At 36.0% G+C, this 16,260-nt stretch overlaps 2 protein-coding genes across 2 annotated transcripts; one reads left to right on the top strand and one right to left on the bottom strand.

The window, feature by feature from the left end:
- The first annotated feature begins 1,259 nt into the window (after positions 1-1,259).
- LOC109220079 lies at positions 1,260-4,632 on the top strand. The gene is made up of 7 exons (XM_019384542.1): positions 1,260-1,488; positions 1,628-1,699; positions 2,421-2,494; positions 3,342-3,483; positions 4,036-4,116; positions 4,243-4,338; positions 4,455-4,632. Exons 1-7 carry the CDS (start codon positions 1,333-1,335, stop codon positions 4,494-4,496), a joined length of 663 nt encoding a protein of 220 aa, XP_019240087.1. The 5' UTR covers positions 1,260-1,332; the 3' UTR covers positions 4,497-4,632.
- A 178-nt stretch (positions 4,633-4,810) lies between these two features.
- Positions 4,811-15,720, bottom strand: LOC109220078 (DNA mismatch repair protein MSH6). The gene is made up of 21 exons (XM_019384541.1): positions 14,595-15,720; positions 13,908-14,001; positions 13,672-13,774; positions 13,535-13,588; positions 13,328-13,402; positions 12,959-13,027; positions 12,761-12,844; positions 12,471-12,662; positions 11,011-11,561; positions 10,809-10,938; positions 9,943-10,034; positions 9,673-9,851; positions 9,400-9,602; positions 9,209-9,310; positions 8,162-8,324; positions 7,000-7,289; positions 6,793-6,930; positions 6,234-6,313; positions 6,008-6,107; positions 5,629-5,758; positions 4,811-5,407 (listed from the first exon to the last, which is right to left on the bottom strand). The coding sequence occupies exons 1-21, from the start codon at positions 15,484-15,486 to the stop codon at positions 5,172-5,174; spliced, it is 3,957 nt and encodes a 1,318-aa protein (XP_019240086.1). The 5' UTR covers positions 15,487-15,720; the 3' UTR covers positions 4,811-5,171.
- Positions 15,721-16,260: the final 540 nt, after the last annotated feature.

The raw sequence follows: 16,260 nt of genomic DNA, 5'->3' as shown, positions 1-16,260 counted from the left end.
TAATTAGTTGCCTTTAATTAAATAACAACGGAAAAAAACCCTTGAATATTCCATCATATACCCTCCACCTTTTAGTTAGTTACAGACTTAACTCATTTTCGTATGTTGTTAGTCATACACACTTAGGTGGCCACGTACAAATCATAGGACCCTACTTGACTTTTTATTTTTCAATTCAAGCAAACAGCAAGCAATTAAGTTTTATCCACTAATATTGTAAAAATATTTGTTGAAAACTAGTTTATTATACGTAAGTATTTACTGTGAATAAGGCTTGATAACCTAACAAAAAAGACAAGCAACGTATAGTAATCCGACAAATTATGTTGAGCATTTAAAATTTATTTACAACATTAATGAATAGACTTAATTCATTGAACAATAATACTAGTATTAAATTAAACAAATAATTTCATAACAAAAGACAAGAACTTGTCGGAGCTCGGAGACAATGTTAGACTTCATTCCTCGCTTATTATAAAATTACGACATGTTTTTTTGTGTATATTTTCTTCTTCTCCTTTCACTAAAAGAGAAATTTCGTTTCTCTCTCTTATTTAGGAAGGAGTAAGGGAGAAGGAGGGTTGGTAAGTTAGTTTGTGGCAAATATATAATGGTTAAAGTGGGTAAACTAACTATATTTTTCTCAATCTTAAGCTAAACACGAATGATCGCTTATTAATATAATAATGCTTAATTAGTTGCTCATCAAAGTAATTTTCTATTGAAATAGATATAGATTTAAATTAGTAAATACAAGATATTTCATATTTATATATAAAATTTGATTAAAGGTCGGCGTAATGTTGCATTTACTACTAACCTTACGAGTTCATCTATGCATTGAAATGAAAGTTGAATCTAGTTTTATACCCTAACAAGAAATCAAATTAATTCATAAACATTAAAAGAACAAAATTATTGGTATCCCTTAATATTATGTGAGAGTTAAATAATATGTGTAAAACTTATAGCTGAACCACCCAAATAGTTATATTTAGAGCAGAATAAAATATACTAAGAGTCTGCATGCATGTTGGATAATTGCTTAATCATAGAGGTGGAAAATGGATAAAGATGGTTAGCTTTGTATATAATTTTCTTTTATTATCAAAGATCCTAAAAGATTTAATTTAAATCCTTTAAGCGCGTATTGATTATGTACAAGTTGTAGCTATGTGGTAGATTCATTTGAAAAGTTCCGAATAAGGGCAATATTGGAATTTCAGCGTCTATCCTCTTGGTATATTTATACTCTCTAAGACGCCAAGAAAACAGAGAAAGAAGAAGGAAAGAACAAAAACTATCAGAATATTGCATTAAAAGATTATTATGAAAAGCAAAACTCAGATGGGAGAAGTGATAATATATGTAGATGAATATAAATTCATCTCTGGTTCAACATATTTATGTAGAATTTGCCATGACGAAGAATTTGAAAGCTGTAAAAATTTAGAAGCTCCTTGTGCATGTTCTGGAACTGTCAAGGTAATTATATTACTGATTACTATTAATTTTTATCATTTAAATGTTCTTTGGGTAGCTAAGTTTCTAATAGAGCTGGTTTGATCCTCTTACTTATTTTTTTGTAATTCACATATTGAATTTGGACTTTTTGTTTTTTCAGTTTGCTCACAGGGATTGTATTCAAAGATGGTGCAATGAAAAGGGAAATACAATCTGCGAAATTTGCTTACAGGTTCGAATTTCGATTCTTCTTTTCTGATAATTCCAATTCCAATTCTAAGAAATGAAATTATCATAAGTGACTCTTGTTGGGTTCTCTTTTTGTTTTGTGGGGAAATTTATATTTCCGTACAGAACACATATATTTTCCTGGTTTAAGACAAAAATTTGCTTCCTCTGTTTTTTCTTCTACTGAAATGTTTTTAGTATGAGGTCAAAACATTTACATTGGTGTCAATTCATCAAATATTTCAACATAAAAATAACGTTTTATAAAATCATGTGAGGCAAATTTGGAAAAATCAGCAATTAAAGTTGACCCTCGGAAAAGCACAAAGAGATAATTAACATATGACAGAAATCAGAACACGCTTTCTTTAATTTCGATATGATAAAGAATGGAAATGTCTCCATCGTCTATGCTTATCTACTTCTTGACTGCTTGCTTATACTTTGACGTTCAGTTTAAGCTACGCTATTTTCTGTTACTTTCGTTTTTTTCATTTAGATTGTTCATGTATTCATTTTAAAGAGGTTAACTTTTATAAAGTGACAATATACATACAGGATAATTATAAAAAAATTTCAATAATCGTAAAAAACAAATGTAAAATTATATTGATAATGTAAGAATTCTTTAGACGGCATTAAACTTGATGACCAAATTAAAAGTTTCTTTTGTGTACTCTGTATCAGAGTAATCTATAAAGTTGATGACATTTTTAACGTTGCAGAAATTTGAACCTGGATACACGGCTCCACCTCCTAAGAAGGCCCACTTGTTTGATAATACAGCTGCGACAATTAGGTATATATTCGACCAATCTTACTCCTCGATTTTTATTTTATTTTTAGAAAAAAAAGAAGAATAGTTGGCACGTTATAATTTTAGACTAGCCTTTATTTTATATTTAATATTGCTATTGTCTCCTTCATTGTACTTGATAGATATTTAATACATTCCCTAAAGAAACTGCCAAGGATGTCTGAATATTTTTATCTCCGACATTGGATATAACAAATTAATAACAAGTACAGGTTTAATAACAGTTTCGCCATGAGGGGCAATATTTAATTACCATTATTAGGAGTGGCAAACTGACGGGTCGGGTTGGATATGGTTCGGGTCGAAAACAGGTAATGAAAAAACGGATAAATTATCCGACCCGACCCATATTTAATACAGATAAAAAACGGGTTAACCGGCGGATAATATGGATAACCATATTATCCATGACTTCTTGCATATGCTCACTTTTGGGAGAATTCTCAGTCTCCCTAACTTGAGGAATCCCCAATTTGAGGCTTTACAAATGTAAAAGTTAGACCCATTGGTTATCCATTTTCTAAATGGATAATATGGTTCTTATCCATATTTGACCCGTTTTTAAAAAGTTCATTATCCAACTCATTTTTTAATGGATAATATGGACGATTAACGGTTTTCTTTTAACCATTTTGCCACCCTTAACCATTACTAACGCACTTGTTAGTTAATGGATCTAACTAATTTAATTATATGCTCCGACTACTTAAGACTTTTTATACTATCAATATAGTCTAATCTGTAATAGCTAAATATTTTATGTTATCACTTATCAGTAGATAGAATATAAAGTCATTATTAATATATATGGACATTTGGTTGCATGTAGAGGAAATGCAGAAGCAGATATAGAAAATGGAAGGGAAAGAGAATCAGAAGAAGAAGGACAAATGTTGGTGAGGAGTCAGTATTCTCAATGTTCACAAGCAGCAGATAGAAGTGCCTCTTGTTGTCGAACCGTTGCTCTCATTGTAAGCACTTGAATTTTTTCATTTTTGTTATCAATGCTTGAGTTTTGTGTAATTGTTTTTGCCTGTTATATAAGTAGTTAACAACGAAATAGAGAAGGGTCCAACTCAACAATAATGGTCAAGATGAGAAATTTAAACTTGTAATTATACTTATTATTCGAATTGTGACATCTTAACCATTAAATTGTCTCTTTGGAAACGTAGTAATCAAACATTGTTGACAGCCCAAAAACACATGTGCGTCGACGCTGCTTCATATTTTATTATGGAAACCAACATTTAAGTTACTACTATTAATTAACTTTCTTCTTGCGATTTGCTCCCAAAAACATGAACCGGAAATAGTCCAGTTTCGGTTATTTTCACATACCATATGCATTATGCACTAGTTCGTGATCCTGCGTGGACATTAATTAACTTCATTATCTAATCAATTGATTATTAATATGGCATTTATTGATATCCGTAGATTTTTTCTATTTGCTTTTTTGTTGGGGGTTGTCAGTTAATGTGGTGTCAATTTAACATTATGGTATTAATTTAATTTTGCAGTTCACAATTCTGCTTATGATGAGACATCTGCTAGAGGTGCTCACTGGAGGACCAAGAAACTATCCCTTTACACTTCCTACAGTAAGTGTACCAACTTATCTGATTGTGATGTTGTATAATAAAATGGTAATTTGGTACCAATTTAACTGTCTTAACAACTAATACTATGTAGTTCTTACCAACCTTATTTGTCCCTTTTGCTTGCAGCTGCTTATTATAAAATCCACTGGAATACTCTTGCCCATGTACATTATAGTCCTGTTAATCACAAGAATTCAGATTATCATTAGACAGCAGTATCTGGTAACCTCATTTCTTTATTTTTGTCAACTCAATCCAACTTCAAGTCCAATCATTTTCTAACATGTTCGTTAGCTCCATAAATACAATCTAAATATTTTGTTTGTTTCTTTATTCAGGATACAGAAGACAGCTTATCCAACTCTGACCAAGACAACTAATAAGAGAGCCCTCCCCAATTTTCTATTCTTTTCATTAACAGTGTAATTTGTATTTTCTAAGCATCATCCTGATGCTTTATCTAATTGGTTTTTAGTTTTTACCATACTCGTGGAGAGTAATGAAAGTTTCACAACAGATTCCTTGGCAGTTAGATTGATTATTAATACAATCCCATTGCTTCTTTTAACAAACTACTTCAACTTACTGCTATTAGCTTACTCACAAAGACAAATGCGAAATAGAAATACTTATATATTTCAGTTAGGCCAACGACCCTGGCCAAACTCCTCTTGCGATCCAAGTCAAACGGAAGAGAAACTAACCTTATTAAAACGGTTAGATATTGCCAACAAACTAGGTTGTTTTGATGTTTCACTATAAGAAATTACAAACAGGATGGAGACAACCTACCCCTCCACACCCCTATGCCGACTACTGCCTTTGACCATCATGTTGTGAAATCAGCTACCTATATATCCATGTGGGCAAAATTTGGCAGAGTAAAGAGAAATAAATTGGCTTACTAACATCTTCTCTTTTGCAAAACTCTAAATAGCAACCTTAATCAACGAGGGGACTTTGCTAAAGCATGTTTCTATACAAAATTGGCAAGAGTAACACTAGGGAATAAGAATGCCCATACAGGATTAGGAGCTGTACATTAAGATTTCTTTTCAATTTTGTTCAAGGAGTATTCTTGCTCTCCTTTGCAATCCATTCAACTCACAAAGAACCACACCATTGTCGTCACATTTCTCATCAATAACAAAATTCATCAAATTCTGCACAAGTGCTGCTGCCTTTCTTGTCAAATTCCCATAGGAGTTCTCTTCAGATTGCTTATTGTGGCCATTAATTTCAAACTCTTCAGATTTAGCAGCAGCTCTCTGAAGCACACCATCAGGAAGTCCTGAAAAGAGTTCTGAGATTAAAGAATGTGGTTCAACAAGCTAAAAGTGAAAATAAAATTGAGACCTAAGTTCACAAACTAAGGTTGCAAACCAACCCGAAATGACCCTCTCATTGGATGATAAAAGAGATATCGAGTCCCCTAAACCTTTATGAGGTGGAATGGAAAAGATACATAAAGCAAGAATTCATGATGCAGTAGAAAAACTTTTACACACATACCAGCCAGCCGTGCCACATTGACACCATAACTTTTAGGACATGCACCTGGTGTCAACCTGTATAGAAAAGTAACGTCCTCAAGACCTCCGGACCCTTTCCCAACTTGGCATGCCATATGGCACAGTGACACCTGCACAACCAAAGAACATAGAATTCCAAGTAAGTGATCTACTGAGCATCCGATTTTAGCAGGTTAATAGTCGAAATCAAAACAAGTAAGCTAATGAGTATCAACCATAAGGCATCCGCTTATTAACTGTCTGATTTTATTATTCTGCTAGCTATAGCATCAAAATGTTCAGGTCAAATGCTTGATCTTTAAGGCAATGCATATAAAATTCGACAATTGAAAGGGAAGTGAAAGATTGGAAGACAGTACTCTGGAATCTTTCTGATAGTCAATAGATAATCGATGATAGTGGGTAGAAAACATTCCTCGACATTGCACCTTGTGGACAAAGTGTTCAAGAACTGATTCACTGCCAACAGAACCAGAAACATAACATAATGATCTTAGGTGAAACTGTTTGAGCAAATAAGGGAAAGAGAATAAAATCTACAATGTAACAAATAATCAATAATGTTTTGGTACAATTGGCACATACGCTATTGCTTGTCCATCGGAAGTTGATGTACCTCGACCAAGTTCATCGAGTGCGACAAGTGAATTACGGCTCGCCAAAGACTACAATCATTGATAATTAGCCCAAGCAAACAAATGTTCAGATTACTAAATGAAGACGAGAGTGCAAAATTAATATCAACAACCCAATAATGATCTCCCAATTTAGCTCTTAATAGTGACCATGTCTAAGGCCATCTTAGCAGACACCATAATACAAGTCGATTATTTATTTATTTGTTTACATAATTCTCTCCCCTTCACTCTCAATTAAATAGTATTTTATGTAAAACAACTGAATGGTAGTCAAGCAATGAATTCATAACAGCCTTTTAGCTGAAATTAATATCAACCCCATTTTGCTCTTAATAATGACCATGTCTAAGCAGGTACAATAATATAAGTTGATTATTTATTAACTTATGTATTTGTTTAGAATTCTCTCTCCCTTCCACTCTCAGCCAGATGGTATATATCTAACAAAATCAGATGGCAGTCAAGCAACAAATTGATAACAGCCTTTAGAAACAATAAAATCTCACCAGCATTGAAGCAGTTTCCAAGAGTTCTGTCAAGAATGTACTCTGGCCTGCCATAATATGATCTTTGGCCCCCATTCTTACAAATATACGATCAACGGGTGATAAGTCGAAGGATGATGCTGGTACATCAGCTCCTACCTAAGAAGCATCAAATCTTTTAGCCATCGTAGATGAGAAAACACTAATTTTCTACTGGATGTAACTCACCTGGGCCAAAATTACAGCCATGCAAACTTGGCGCAAAAGAGTGGATTTTCCTCCCATGTTAGGACCAGTAAGAAGGATAAAACTGGCATTTGGAGGACCGCCAAGGGAAACATTGTTGGAAACAAAGGTTCCCTTATCTAGAGAATCACTTTTAAGAACAGGATGCCCTAAATTTACAGCATGAAGAACTGGCACATCATCTTCACTTGGCACTGACTTGATGTTTGGACGACATGTTGGTCCCTCATAGTAATCGCTCGCAACTGATAAACTGATTAAAACATCCAATTCTGCAAGAGATAACAGCCACATTTCTGTATTAAAGATCCTAATTGTGTATCATTAAGCTTCTTTGTTTAAGTACCTGATAATATAGCAGATGCTCTTGAATCAAAGAGCAACCAAGTACAAATTTAAACTTCATGAGCAAAAAGCTCTTTCTAAAGCAAGAGTATATTAGTTATAATCAACACAGTGCTATTTACCGGGAATTGGTTTGGACATAGTGACTAACCTCCCGATTTTCCTCTAATTTGAAGTCAAATGAGCACAATAACCTAGATATTTTTTAACTTTTGAAAAAGTTGTTACAAATTAGGGAACCTGTTACAAACTAGGGAACATCCCTCCGAGTTTGTTATAATCACAGCGACCTTTCCACTTTTCTGGAATGTCGCCGCCCTTCCGTTAACTGTTGCTTAAAAGAATCTTATGAAAGTAAGAAAGAGTAACCACTCTTTTAGCCTTTATCAGAGATTTTTATGTTTCAAATCCACTGTTCAACTGGGGCAGAGAATTTTGTTGAGTGGGCAGACTGATTAAGCTGTCACCAGGAGGACAAAGCGGATCAAAAGAATGATACATAAGTTTTCCAGCTCCAAATTTTCTTAACAAAAGAATACAATCAAGTATGAATGAAAAGGAACACAAGTAACTTCCATGGAACATCATGTCGCTGCCCAAAAGCATGCAAAGAAAACTGAGAACCTGAAAATAATCTATTCTTTTTCCACCATAAGCAAATATGATTTTTTTTTCCAGAAGACTTGACTAGATTCACAATGGAGCACTAATGATATTACTGCTCCAAAATGAATAGAGAGGGAAAGAGAGACTTAAGAGCAACATCTGATTCCATGTCCATATTAAGGGTCAACAATACCTGCAGTGATACTAACTAATTCTCTCCACTTATTATGATGCTCACAAAACCGTCCTATCAACCTCTGCAAAATGCTTTTTAGCTTAGATTCCTTCTCTGAATCAGCTTGTGAGAGCTCTCCGATTAATTTCTTTAAGACTGGATTCCAGTACCTGAAATAACCCTGCATGCCAGATATTTTATAGGGGAAAGTAGAAGATCAGTCATGGCACATGGATGGAAATATTGCTTCTACGACCGATTAACAGCCAGTTCTTCTAAAAACAAAGCAGGTGCACAGCTACTACTAACCAAAAAACCAGGTAATTAAACTACAGTTACTGGGTGATGATATACTTGTTTAAATCTAGTACGAAGTCCAATATACCACATAGTAAATTTCCTAGTATCGTTCCTTTGTTTCTAGAATCGCTACTGCTTTAAAAAGATTAAATGTATCTTCATGCTCCTCATCCAAACCAATACAGATAACCACATAAGGAAGGAGTACTTGTAATGAGGACAATAGAATTCATAAAAAACTACAACACTGCCAGGGGCGGATGCAGAGTATGGCCACTGGGTTCATCTGAACCCACTACTTTCGTCGCAGAGTATAATTTTATGTGTAAAAATTCATTAAAATTGCAACAAATGGTAGGTCTGAACCCATAACTTTAAAAATACAACGGGTTCAATGCTAAAAACCTTAAAGTTAAACCCACAGAATCTAAATCCTGGATCCGCCTCTGGACACTGCAATTAGTTGTTGTTAAGCTGCAGCATCAACTGCATGCATGCACAGCTCAATGGAATAATGAACGTGTTAAACAGGTTGATTAAAATTAGCAATCTTCTACATAAAGGTTTTGAAACCATGGTCTAGGTTGACTCAAGCATCGTATTAATAGTAATAGGCACCGCATGTAACTACGGAACCAGCTTTGGACTTTCTAAATCTCATTAGCAATAGGTAAACTTTGACTTCATGTAGCAAGAAATCTCATGAAGACAATTTACAACCCTTGGTATGTTCAGCATTGGCCATGTAGAAGTATGCCAACTAACCTTTTTCGATGACTGTAATTCATACTCCTTCGGAATGCTCCTGCACAAACATTCTGGTACTTCCAAAAGGTATGCATCTTTTCCTACAGTCACGTAATCTATCTGCAATGTTCACAAATATACGATTTGGATCTGAATAACCGCCTATTGCTCAATAAACTCCTACTGCACATTTAAATCTATGTTCTTACTGATGAGTCTCCAAGCAGTTTCCTCTGTTCCTTCAAGTGCTTGGATAATTTAAGTTCAATCTCCTGCAACTGTTTACATGCAGCATCATACTCCTCATCAACCCCCTCATGAGGTATAATACGGCCCGAGTTATTTGCTTCTACCCAATCAAAAGCATCCTTGAAATGCTTGAGAATTGAATCTACATCTGGAAGACCTTTACCTATAAATCCAATTAATCCATCAGATGCCACCAGAAATTGCAGCATAATTGAATAATTGAATTTACATACCTGGTGTTAATAGATGATATAGTAGCTTTGAGTCCGTGTTTTCCAAGATCACCCCAAGTGAAGAGCATGCATGCACCATTGATTCACATCCACGTAAAGCAGATACGAACTCTTGCAGTTGTTTCTTTGCTGCATCCTCGTATAAAATCACTTTATTTGCATTTCTTCCATTTGCTTCACTGCATTGATGCAAGTTAAAGAGCAACTTACTTAAGAGGTGACTACCTCTAACGAAAAAAGATATTGAATCTGATAATTATCGATCTTTACCTGCTACCAAAGAGGCGTGCAAGCAACCGTTCCATATCAGGAAGCCTTGACAACTCTTTTCTAAACTCAAGAACAAAAGGTAGATTGAGCCCCTAGAAAAGCATTGAGCACATTATAGCATCTCATTTGTCATAGCAGCTCACTAAAAAGCTACCACAATATATGCAAGGGCAAAAGGAAAAAAGAAAAAGAAAGTTGAATAGGCAAAAAGGACAAGCAAATTCAAGTATAAATATGGTCCAGAACCAAAACATTCAGCAACAAGAATCTGCTAAAGCCACAAAAAATGCAATAAACCAATTCTTTATAATATCATTCAGTCTGTATTTGAGTAGATCTGATGTATCAGTCTCACTTTGTGAAGATGGACGGAAGGTCCAGTACCAAGCATTTGCTTACTGCAAAACTATCAAAGCACACTACTCAGCAAGTGAAGGCTCCAAAAACCTTCCACCATCAATCACAAGTAACAGGATAGATGCAATCATGCTGTCAGCAAACGAGTGAACATAATCACCTGTGACATCGTCGAATAATGAATGCTTTCAGCCTGGTCAGTCCAAATCATGTGATGCCTTCTTCATTCCATATATCCAACCTTTAGACAGTACTTTACTTGATAGATGGATTGATAATTTTCACCCTACCCAGCCAAAAAGGGAGAACAAAATGCCACAAGCAAGGACCATGAACCAAAGAGTGAAAAAGTTCACCATCAACAGTACAACACATAACTTGGGTTTTTTGCTTTTTGAAAGTTGTAAAGATGACTCCAAGCACAGCCTTTTGCTAAACATTTATATAAAATTGTTACCTTTCTAAAAAAAAGACAGTACAAACACAGAACCTTAGGACCCTGAATGTACCTTTAATCCGGCTACAGCATCCTGACGTTCGCTTATGGACTCTGGATGAAATAAGGGTCTTGCAAGCCATGACCTGAGCATCCTTTTCCCAAATGCTGTGATACAATGGTTGATTTGGGCGTATAATGTCCTATATTAAGGAATGAATCACCTTAAGTTTCACGACAATATAATCAACTAAATGAAAGTAAGCTAGATATACCCTGAAGAATCTCCATCTCGACTGTTCTCAAATATCTCAAGATTCTCAAGCGCAGCTGCATCAAGAACCATATTCGGTTTTTGAGTACTATCACAAAAACCAGAAAGGGGAAGTGGTTCAAATTTTGCAAATTTGAGTAGGGATTCATCCAGAAAAGCTTGTTTCAAGTAGTATAGAGCTCCTCCAAGTGCTGAGAGTGCATAACTCCCATTCCCACCAAGATTTACAAGCTCACATAAAACATCTGGTAGAAGGTTCCTTTCACCATATTCCTCTGAGGTAGTGCTTTCATGTGATTCCATTTCATTTGGAGATGATGACAGCGGTGGACTGCTCATGTTCCTATAGATTGCCTTCACCTCACAAATGGTTCTCTCAGCATCCCAAAATTCAGAGACAGGAACCAACTCATTTACCAGCGGATTTCGTGTGTGCCGCAGCAGTACTCTCTCAGTCTCAAGACTAAGCAATTTAGCTGGCTTTATTATTTCCACCGGTCTTAACTCAGAAAGCAGACAACACAAGGCACTACAATCTGAATCATCCTCAAACTGGCAAAGAAATACATCAAATTACTAACTTTTCATTTCAGTACAAAATGAAGATTAACCAATATAGAGATGGAATACAGTACAGAGATGATGACAAGGTTCCTTCAGAAATTAAGAATTTTTAAATAAATTACAGTATAGAAGCTCTGCTATACCAAGTGTCGTTCAGTCTACTGGCAACAGAATCCCAAGACAAGATTGATTCCAGACAGTAGACAAGCAGATAGAACAGCCTTATGGCACACCTAATCATCTCGTGCATGCTACACTTGAATGTTCTTGCACTTACTTTCATAACCAAACAAAACAAGTTGTTTCCAAACAAACAGTGTCACATTAAATTAACGAGTTGTCAACATAACAAAAGAATTAAGAGGTCATTATTTTTTTATCAAGAAAACATGTTGGAGACTTGGGTAAAAACAGCTTAGAAGAGATCATTGATAAAGTAAATAAGAAGGAAGAACGTGATGCTGATGCTAGAAACCTAAATGAATGTGTGGTCGCAATGAGGTTATAAGGATGGAAAATAATAAATGTCATGAAGTTTTCTTTGTGCTCTTACTTTCAATTTTGAAGAGACACGGTTTGAGCTTATAAATAACTACCGTTGACAACTGAATTTTGCAACCTATCGATATGATTGATTAACCAATTATATGCCCTTAGTCTGTGAAGTGCACATCACTATATGGGAAGGCTGATGAAAACTATTCAGGTAAGCAACATTCACATTAAGCTAATCAAATTGCATTTAGAGAGAACATTTGTGAAAAACTATCATTCACAGAGAGCAACCTTGTAGGATCAGACTGATTGAAAGCAAACACACTACACATGACTAGGAACAAAATGGCATAAAACTTTTTACCAAGAAACTACAGAAATTCATAAGCAATTGCCCAGTACCTGTCCAATAATAACCTTGCTTGTGGTGATATCCACCATACAGACACCATAAGTACGCTTCCCTTGCAATACAGCAGTTTGAGTGCTTTCGGTCACTGCCATCATATATGAAGCATCAGGGTTTGCCGCGAGCATTTCTCCCTCAGTTAATGTTCCTTTAGTGACCACTGCACATATTTCACGTCTGACAACCTGGGATACGGTATGATGTGTTAGCTACAGAAAGAACTGAAGAAAGTAAAACTGTCATCACTATAACTGCGACAATCTTATGTAGCATTACTGATGACCTTATCTTTAGATCCCTTCTCTCTTCGACGAGTCTCAAGCTGTTCAGGTGTCTCTGTTTGCTCAACCACAAGAACCCTATAACCCTGCTCCATCAAAGCAACTTACAATAAGAACCCTGCCATGAAAAGACCAGGCAGTCTAGCTAACATTTGAACCATAAAGCAAACACTAAACATTGTGCAATTAGCAATTACGACCTTTCGCGCCAACTTCTCTACATTCATTGAGAAGTTCTTTTCTGGAAATCCACAATGGGGTTGTTCTCCCTGAAGATACAGGCAACAGTCAGCACAGATGCACAGGAACTGAAGAATGAAACTAAACCATCCTATTGCAAAGGAAGAAAAGGTACTACCTTAAAACAGAAACATGCAATTTAATCACAGCGTGATACAGAGCATAAAACACTCACTTTCTGAACGGGGAAAAGCACAAGTGAAACATAAAAGATGATGTTGGGACCATTTTTTCTCTTTTAGGCATATCTACACATGGTGACGACCAAATTGTTTTTATCTTTTGTTTTCTTTCATTTTTCTATTTCTGGGGGCATAGGCTCAAGTTACCTTCATGTACTGCAAATGAAGTTCCTTGGTTCCAATATGTGCATCCATCTCATAAAGCTCATAGAACTTTCCCATCTGATTCATAAATCATGGGACAATTAAAATTCATCACATAGAGGGCAAACTGAAGAAGATGAAATGAGAAGGCCGCACAGCAACTTCATTGGCAAAAATATTGAGCCATCAATATGATGTCACCATCATTACCTTAAAAAACAGAACTTTATCCATGTGCTTCGACTTGAACTCCCACCATTGTCTCTGAGCATCATTTACACCATTTAAGTACTCATTCTGAAAGGGAAAAGAACTCCAAAGATATCAACCCAGGAGAATCCAATTACCTGACCACCAGTTAAACCTTTCAAAAAATTAGGAGGTAGGTAAAGAGTCTTTGGATCATAATTGGCATCTCCAGGGGATCTCCTATTACCGTCCTTCCTATCTCTGTTTCGGCACACAAGGAAAATTCAGAAAAAGGCCATAACAAGCAAAATGGTAAAACATCACTAATCTCCACCTAGATCAAATCAAATAAAACAAATAGTGAACTGCAGCAGATATTGCAAGAAGAACTTACTTCGCAAGGAAAGGGAATTTCTCTGCTTCACGTTGTCCAAATCTATCTGCTGCACCGCACAGCAGTACGTTATCATTGTTGGTTGGCCTGACACCTGCAAGGCAACAGAGCCACCTCAATTTTATTCCATATTACATTTAAGCCTTGATTTTTTCTTGCCAACCCTACCACCTATGTAATAAATTTTATATGAACACAGTAACAAACTGCAAATCTAATGCTATTGCCGAATTAGGCAAGCTCGGATAACTTACTACAAGTCTACATTTTCATTTGGATCCAACCATCAAAATATAGTCCAGATTTTTCCTTCTTTTTTTTTCTACAAGTAGAAATTTTTCCTTCATTTCCGATCTTTCCTGTCAGGTCCTTGCTCCAACCATTTTACATTTCCCTTGCAGAAACGACCATCTTAAGTAAGATCAGCAAACAGTTCTTTTTCTTCAATACAAGTTCATAGAGTCACAATAAGTCATACATACTTGGGGACAACGATATTCATGGTTTAATATGCTCATGTTATGGATAAGATATATACCCATAGCAGGTCAACTGTAATATAGGGAGCGAATACTTTTATGACAGTGATTATCATAGTACAACATCACAACCACCAAATATTATGAAGCATTCAACAAGTAAACTGAACTCAAGAGGAACACAAAAAATGTAGGTTCAATTACTTACAATCCTCATTGGTTTTAACAAGCTCTTTCCCATTTACTCCATTCACTGCATTGTCCACCTTGCTATTAGCACTCTTCTTATCTGCAACAGTCTTACTCTTCTTGCTCGAACTCGAACTTAACTTCACCCCTTCACCACTCTTCCGCTTTCTCGACACCACCACCTTATCCGCACCCATTTTCCTGCTTCTCGATCCAACAGCATCATCTTCCTCTTCCTCAACCTCCAAGTCCATATCCTCATCAACATCCTCGTCTTCAGACACTTGTTTATCCGCAATTTTTCCCCAATCTTCATCCTCGGAATCATCCTCAACACTCTCCAAATCCTCCAATTTCTCTTCCTCCTCCTCCTCAGCTTCTTCCACCACCAAAGATTTCCTTAACCGCCTCAACTTTCTCGCAGGTGCCTCGACTACCAATTCGATCTTTTCTTCAGCTAAATCAATCATTTCCTCATCACCATCGTCGTACTTAACCAAATGTTCACCAGAAGCACTGTCGAAAGACTTTACACAGCCTTCGTACCAAGTTCTATCCAATGGCCAGTAAACCTTAACTCTTTTGCCCACTATCTCTTGCCCGTACGATGGCTTAAGGTCAACAATGCCAGAAATAGGTGCAGTTATCTTCCGCTTCACCTGTAGAGGCGAAGGTGTCGTAGGACTGGCACAAGGACTGGTACTAGGACTAAATTTAAGTTTAGGTTCAGTATTAGGGTTAGGTTTAGGATTGGGGTTAGGGTTAGATTTGAGTGGAATTTTTTTAGGGACAAGAGGTGATGGGGAAGGAGAAGGTGAGGACGAAGTCATTTTAGAGAAGAAAGAAGTGATTTGGCTCTGTTGATTGACGAGCGGAGATCTGCCATTGCTGGAGCGGCGAGAAGAACTCATTTGTGGCGACTGTAAATGGAGAAGAGAGTGGTGGCCAGTGGTAAATGATGTGAGTGGGAGTGAGAATATATGTGGGAAGGGAATGAATGAGAAGAATAAACTGTATATATAGTGGTTCTGGCAAATGGCGGGAAGAGTGAACGTTGAGTGGCGGGAAGCCTCCTCTCTAAGCCCTTCTCCCTACTGGTTCACTAGCGAGTATATTCCGCTGTGAACTTTTTATTTTTCTGATATTGCTCCCCACCTGCAATGTCACTATAGCAACAGTAAGTTCAAAGGTCACATACTAGGGGTTGTTCGGTAATGATTTGAAATAGTTAATTACAACATAAAATCCCGCATAACATACTATATTGGACGCATATTACAAAATACTTCTTCCGTCCTAGTTTACTCCTTCACTATACTAAAAATAACAATCCGCTTTTACTAGTCTACTTCCATCATTTTATACTTATTCTACCCTTCTTATTAAGTGCTACTTATTTTTAATTTATTTTTCAACATATAATAAATAAGAGTGATATAGTATAATTATTATATTATTTATGTCTTAAGGAGTTCTCCAAGTCGACAGTGGACAAGTAAACTTGAAAGAAGAAAGTAATAGTTGCATAACTAATTCAATGTTTGATTAGTAGTATTAGATAATACTTGCATTAAGTTATGCGTGAATTTATGTATTATTTTATGTAGGATATAATGTGTAATATAGAAATTGCAAAGGGATGACACGGGCAGGAGATAATAACAGAATAATTGTGTGCACTGGTG

Source organism: Nicotiana attenuata, unplaced genomic scaffold, assembly GCF_001879085.1.
Source record: "Nicotiana attenuata strain UT unplaced genomic scaffold, NIATTr2, whole genome shotgun sequence".
In the NCBI taxonomy this organism is placed as follows: Eukaryota; Viridiplantae; Streptophyta; class Magnoliopsida; order Solanales; family Solanaceae; genus Nicotiana; species Nicotiana attenuata.
The sequence above is the reverse complement of the archived record's forward strand: the minus strand, read 5'-3'. Positions and strand labels throughout refer to the sequence as shown.

Bases quoted from the DNA above. Each gene is read 5' to 3' on its own strand.
- LOC109220078 (XM_019384541.1), bottom strand. From the start codon at position 15,486: ATGAGTTCTTCTCGCCGCTCCAGCAATGGCAGATCTCCGCTCGTCAAT. The intron at 13,589-13,671 runs GTAATTGGATTC...AATGATGCTCAG, and splicing joins AAGGTTTAACTGGTGGTCAG to AGACAATGGTGGGAGTTCAA. The intron at 6,314-6,792 runs GTGAGATTTTAT...CAATGATTGTAG, and splicing joins TGGAAACTGCTTCAATGCTG to TCTTTGGCGAGCCGTAATTC.
- LOC109220079 (XM_019384542.1), top strand. From the start codon at position 1,333: ATGAAAAGCAAAACTCAGATGGGAGAAGTGATAATATATGTAGATGAA. The intron at 1,489-1,627 runs GTAATTATATTA...TTGTTTTTTCAG, and splicing joins CATGTTCTGGAACTGTCAAG to TTTGCTCACAGGGATTGTAT. The intron at 4,117-4,242 runs GTAAGTGTACCA...TTTTGCTTGCAG, and splicing joins ATCCCTTTACACTTCCTACA to CTGCTTATTATAAAATCCAC.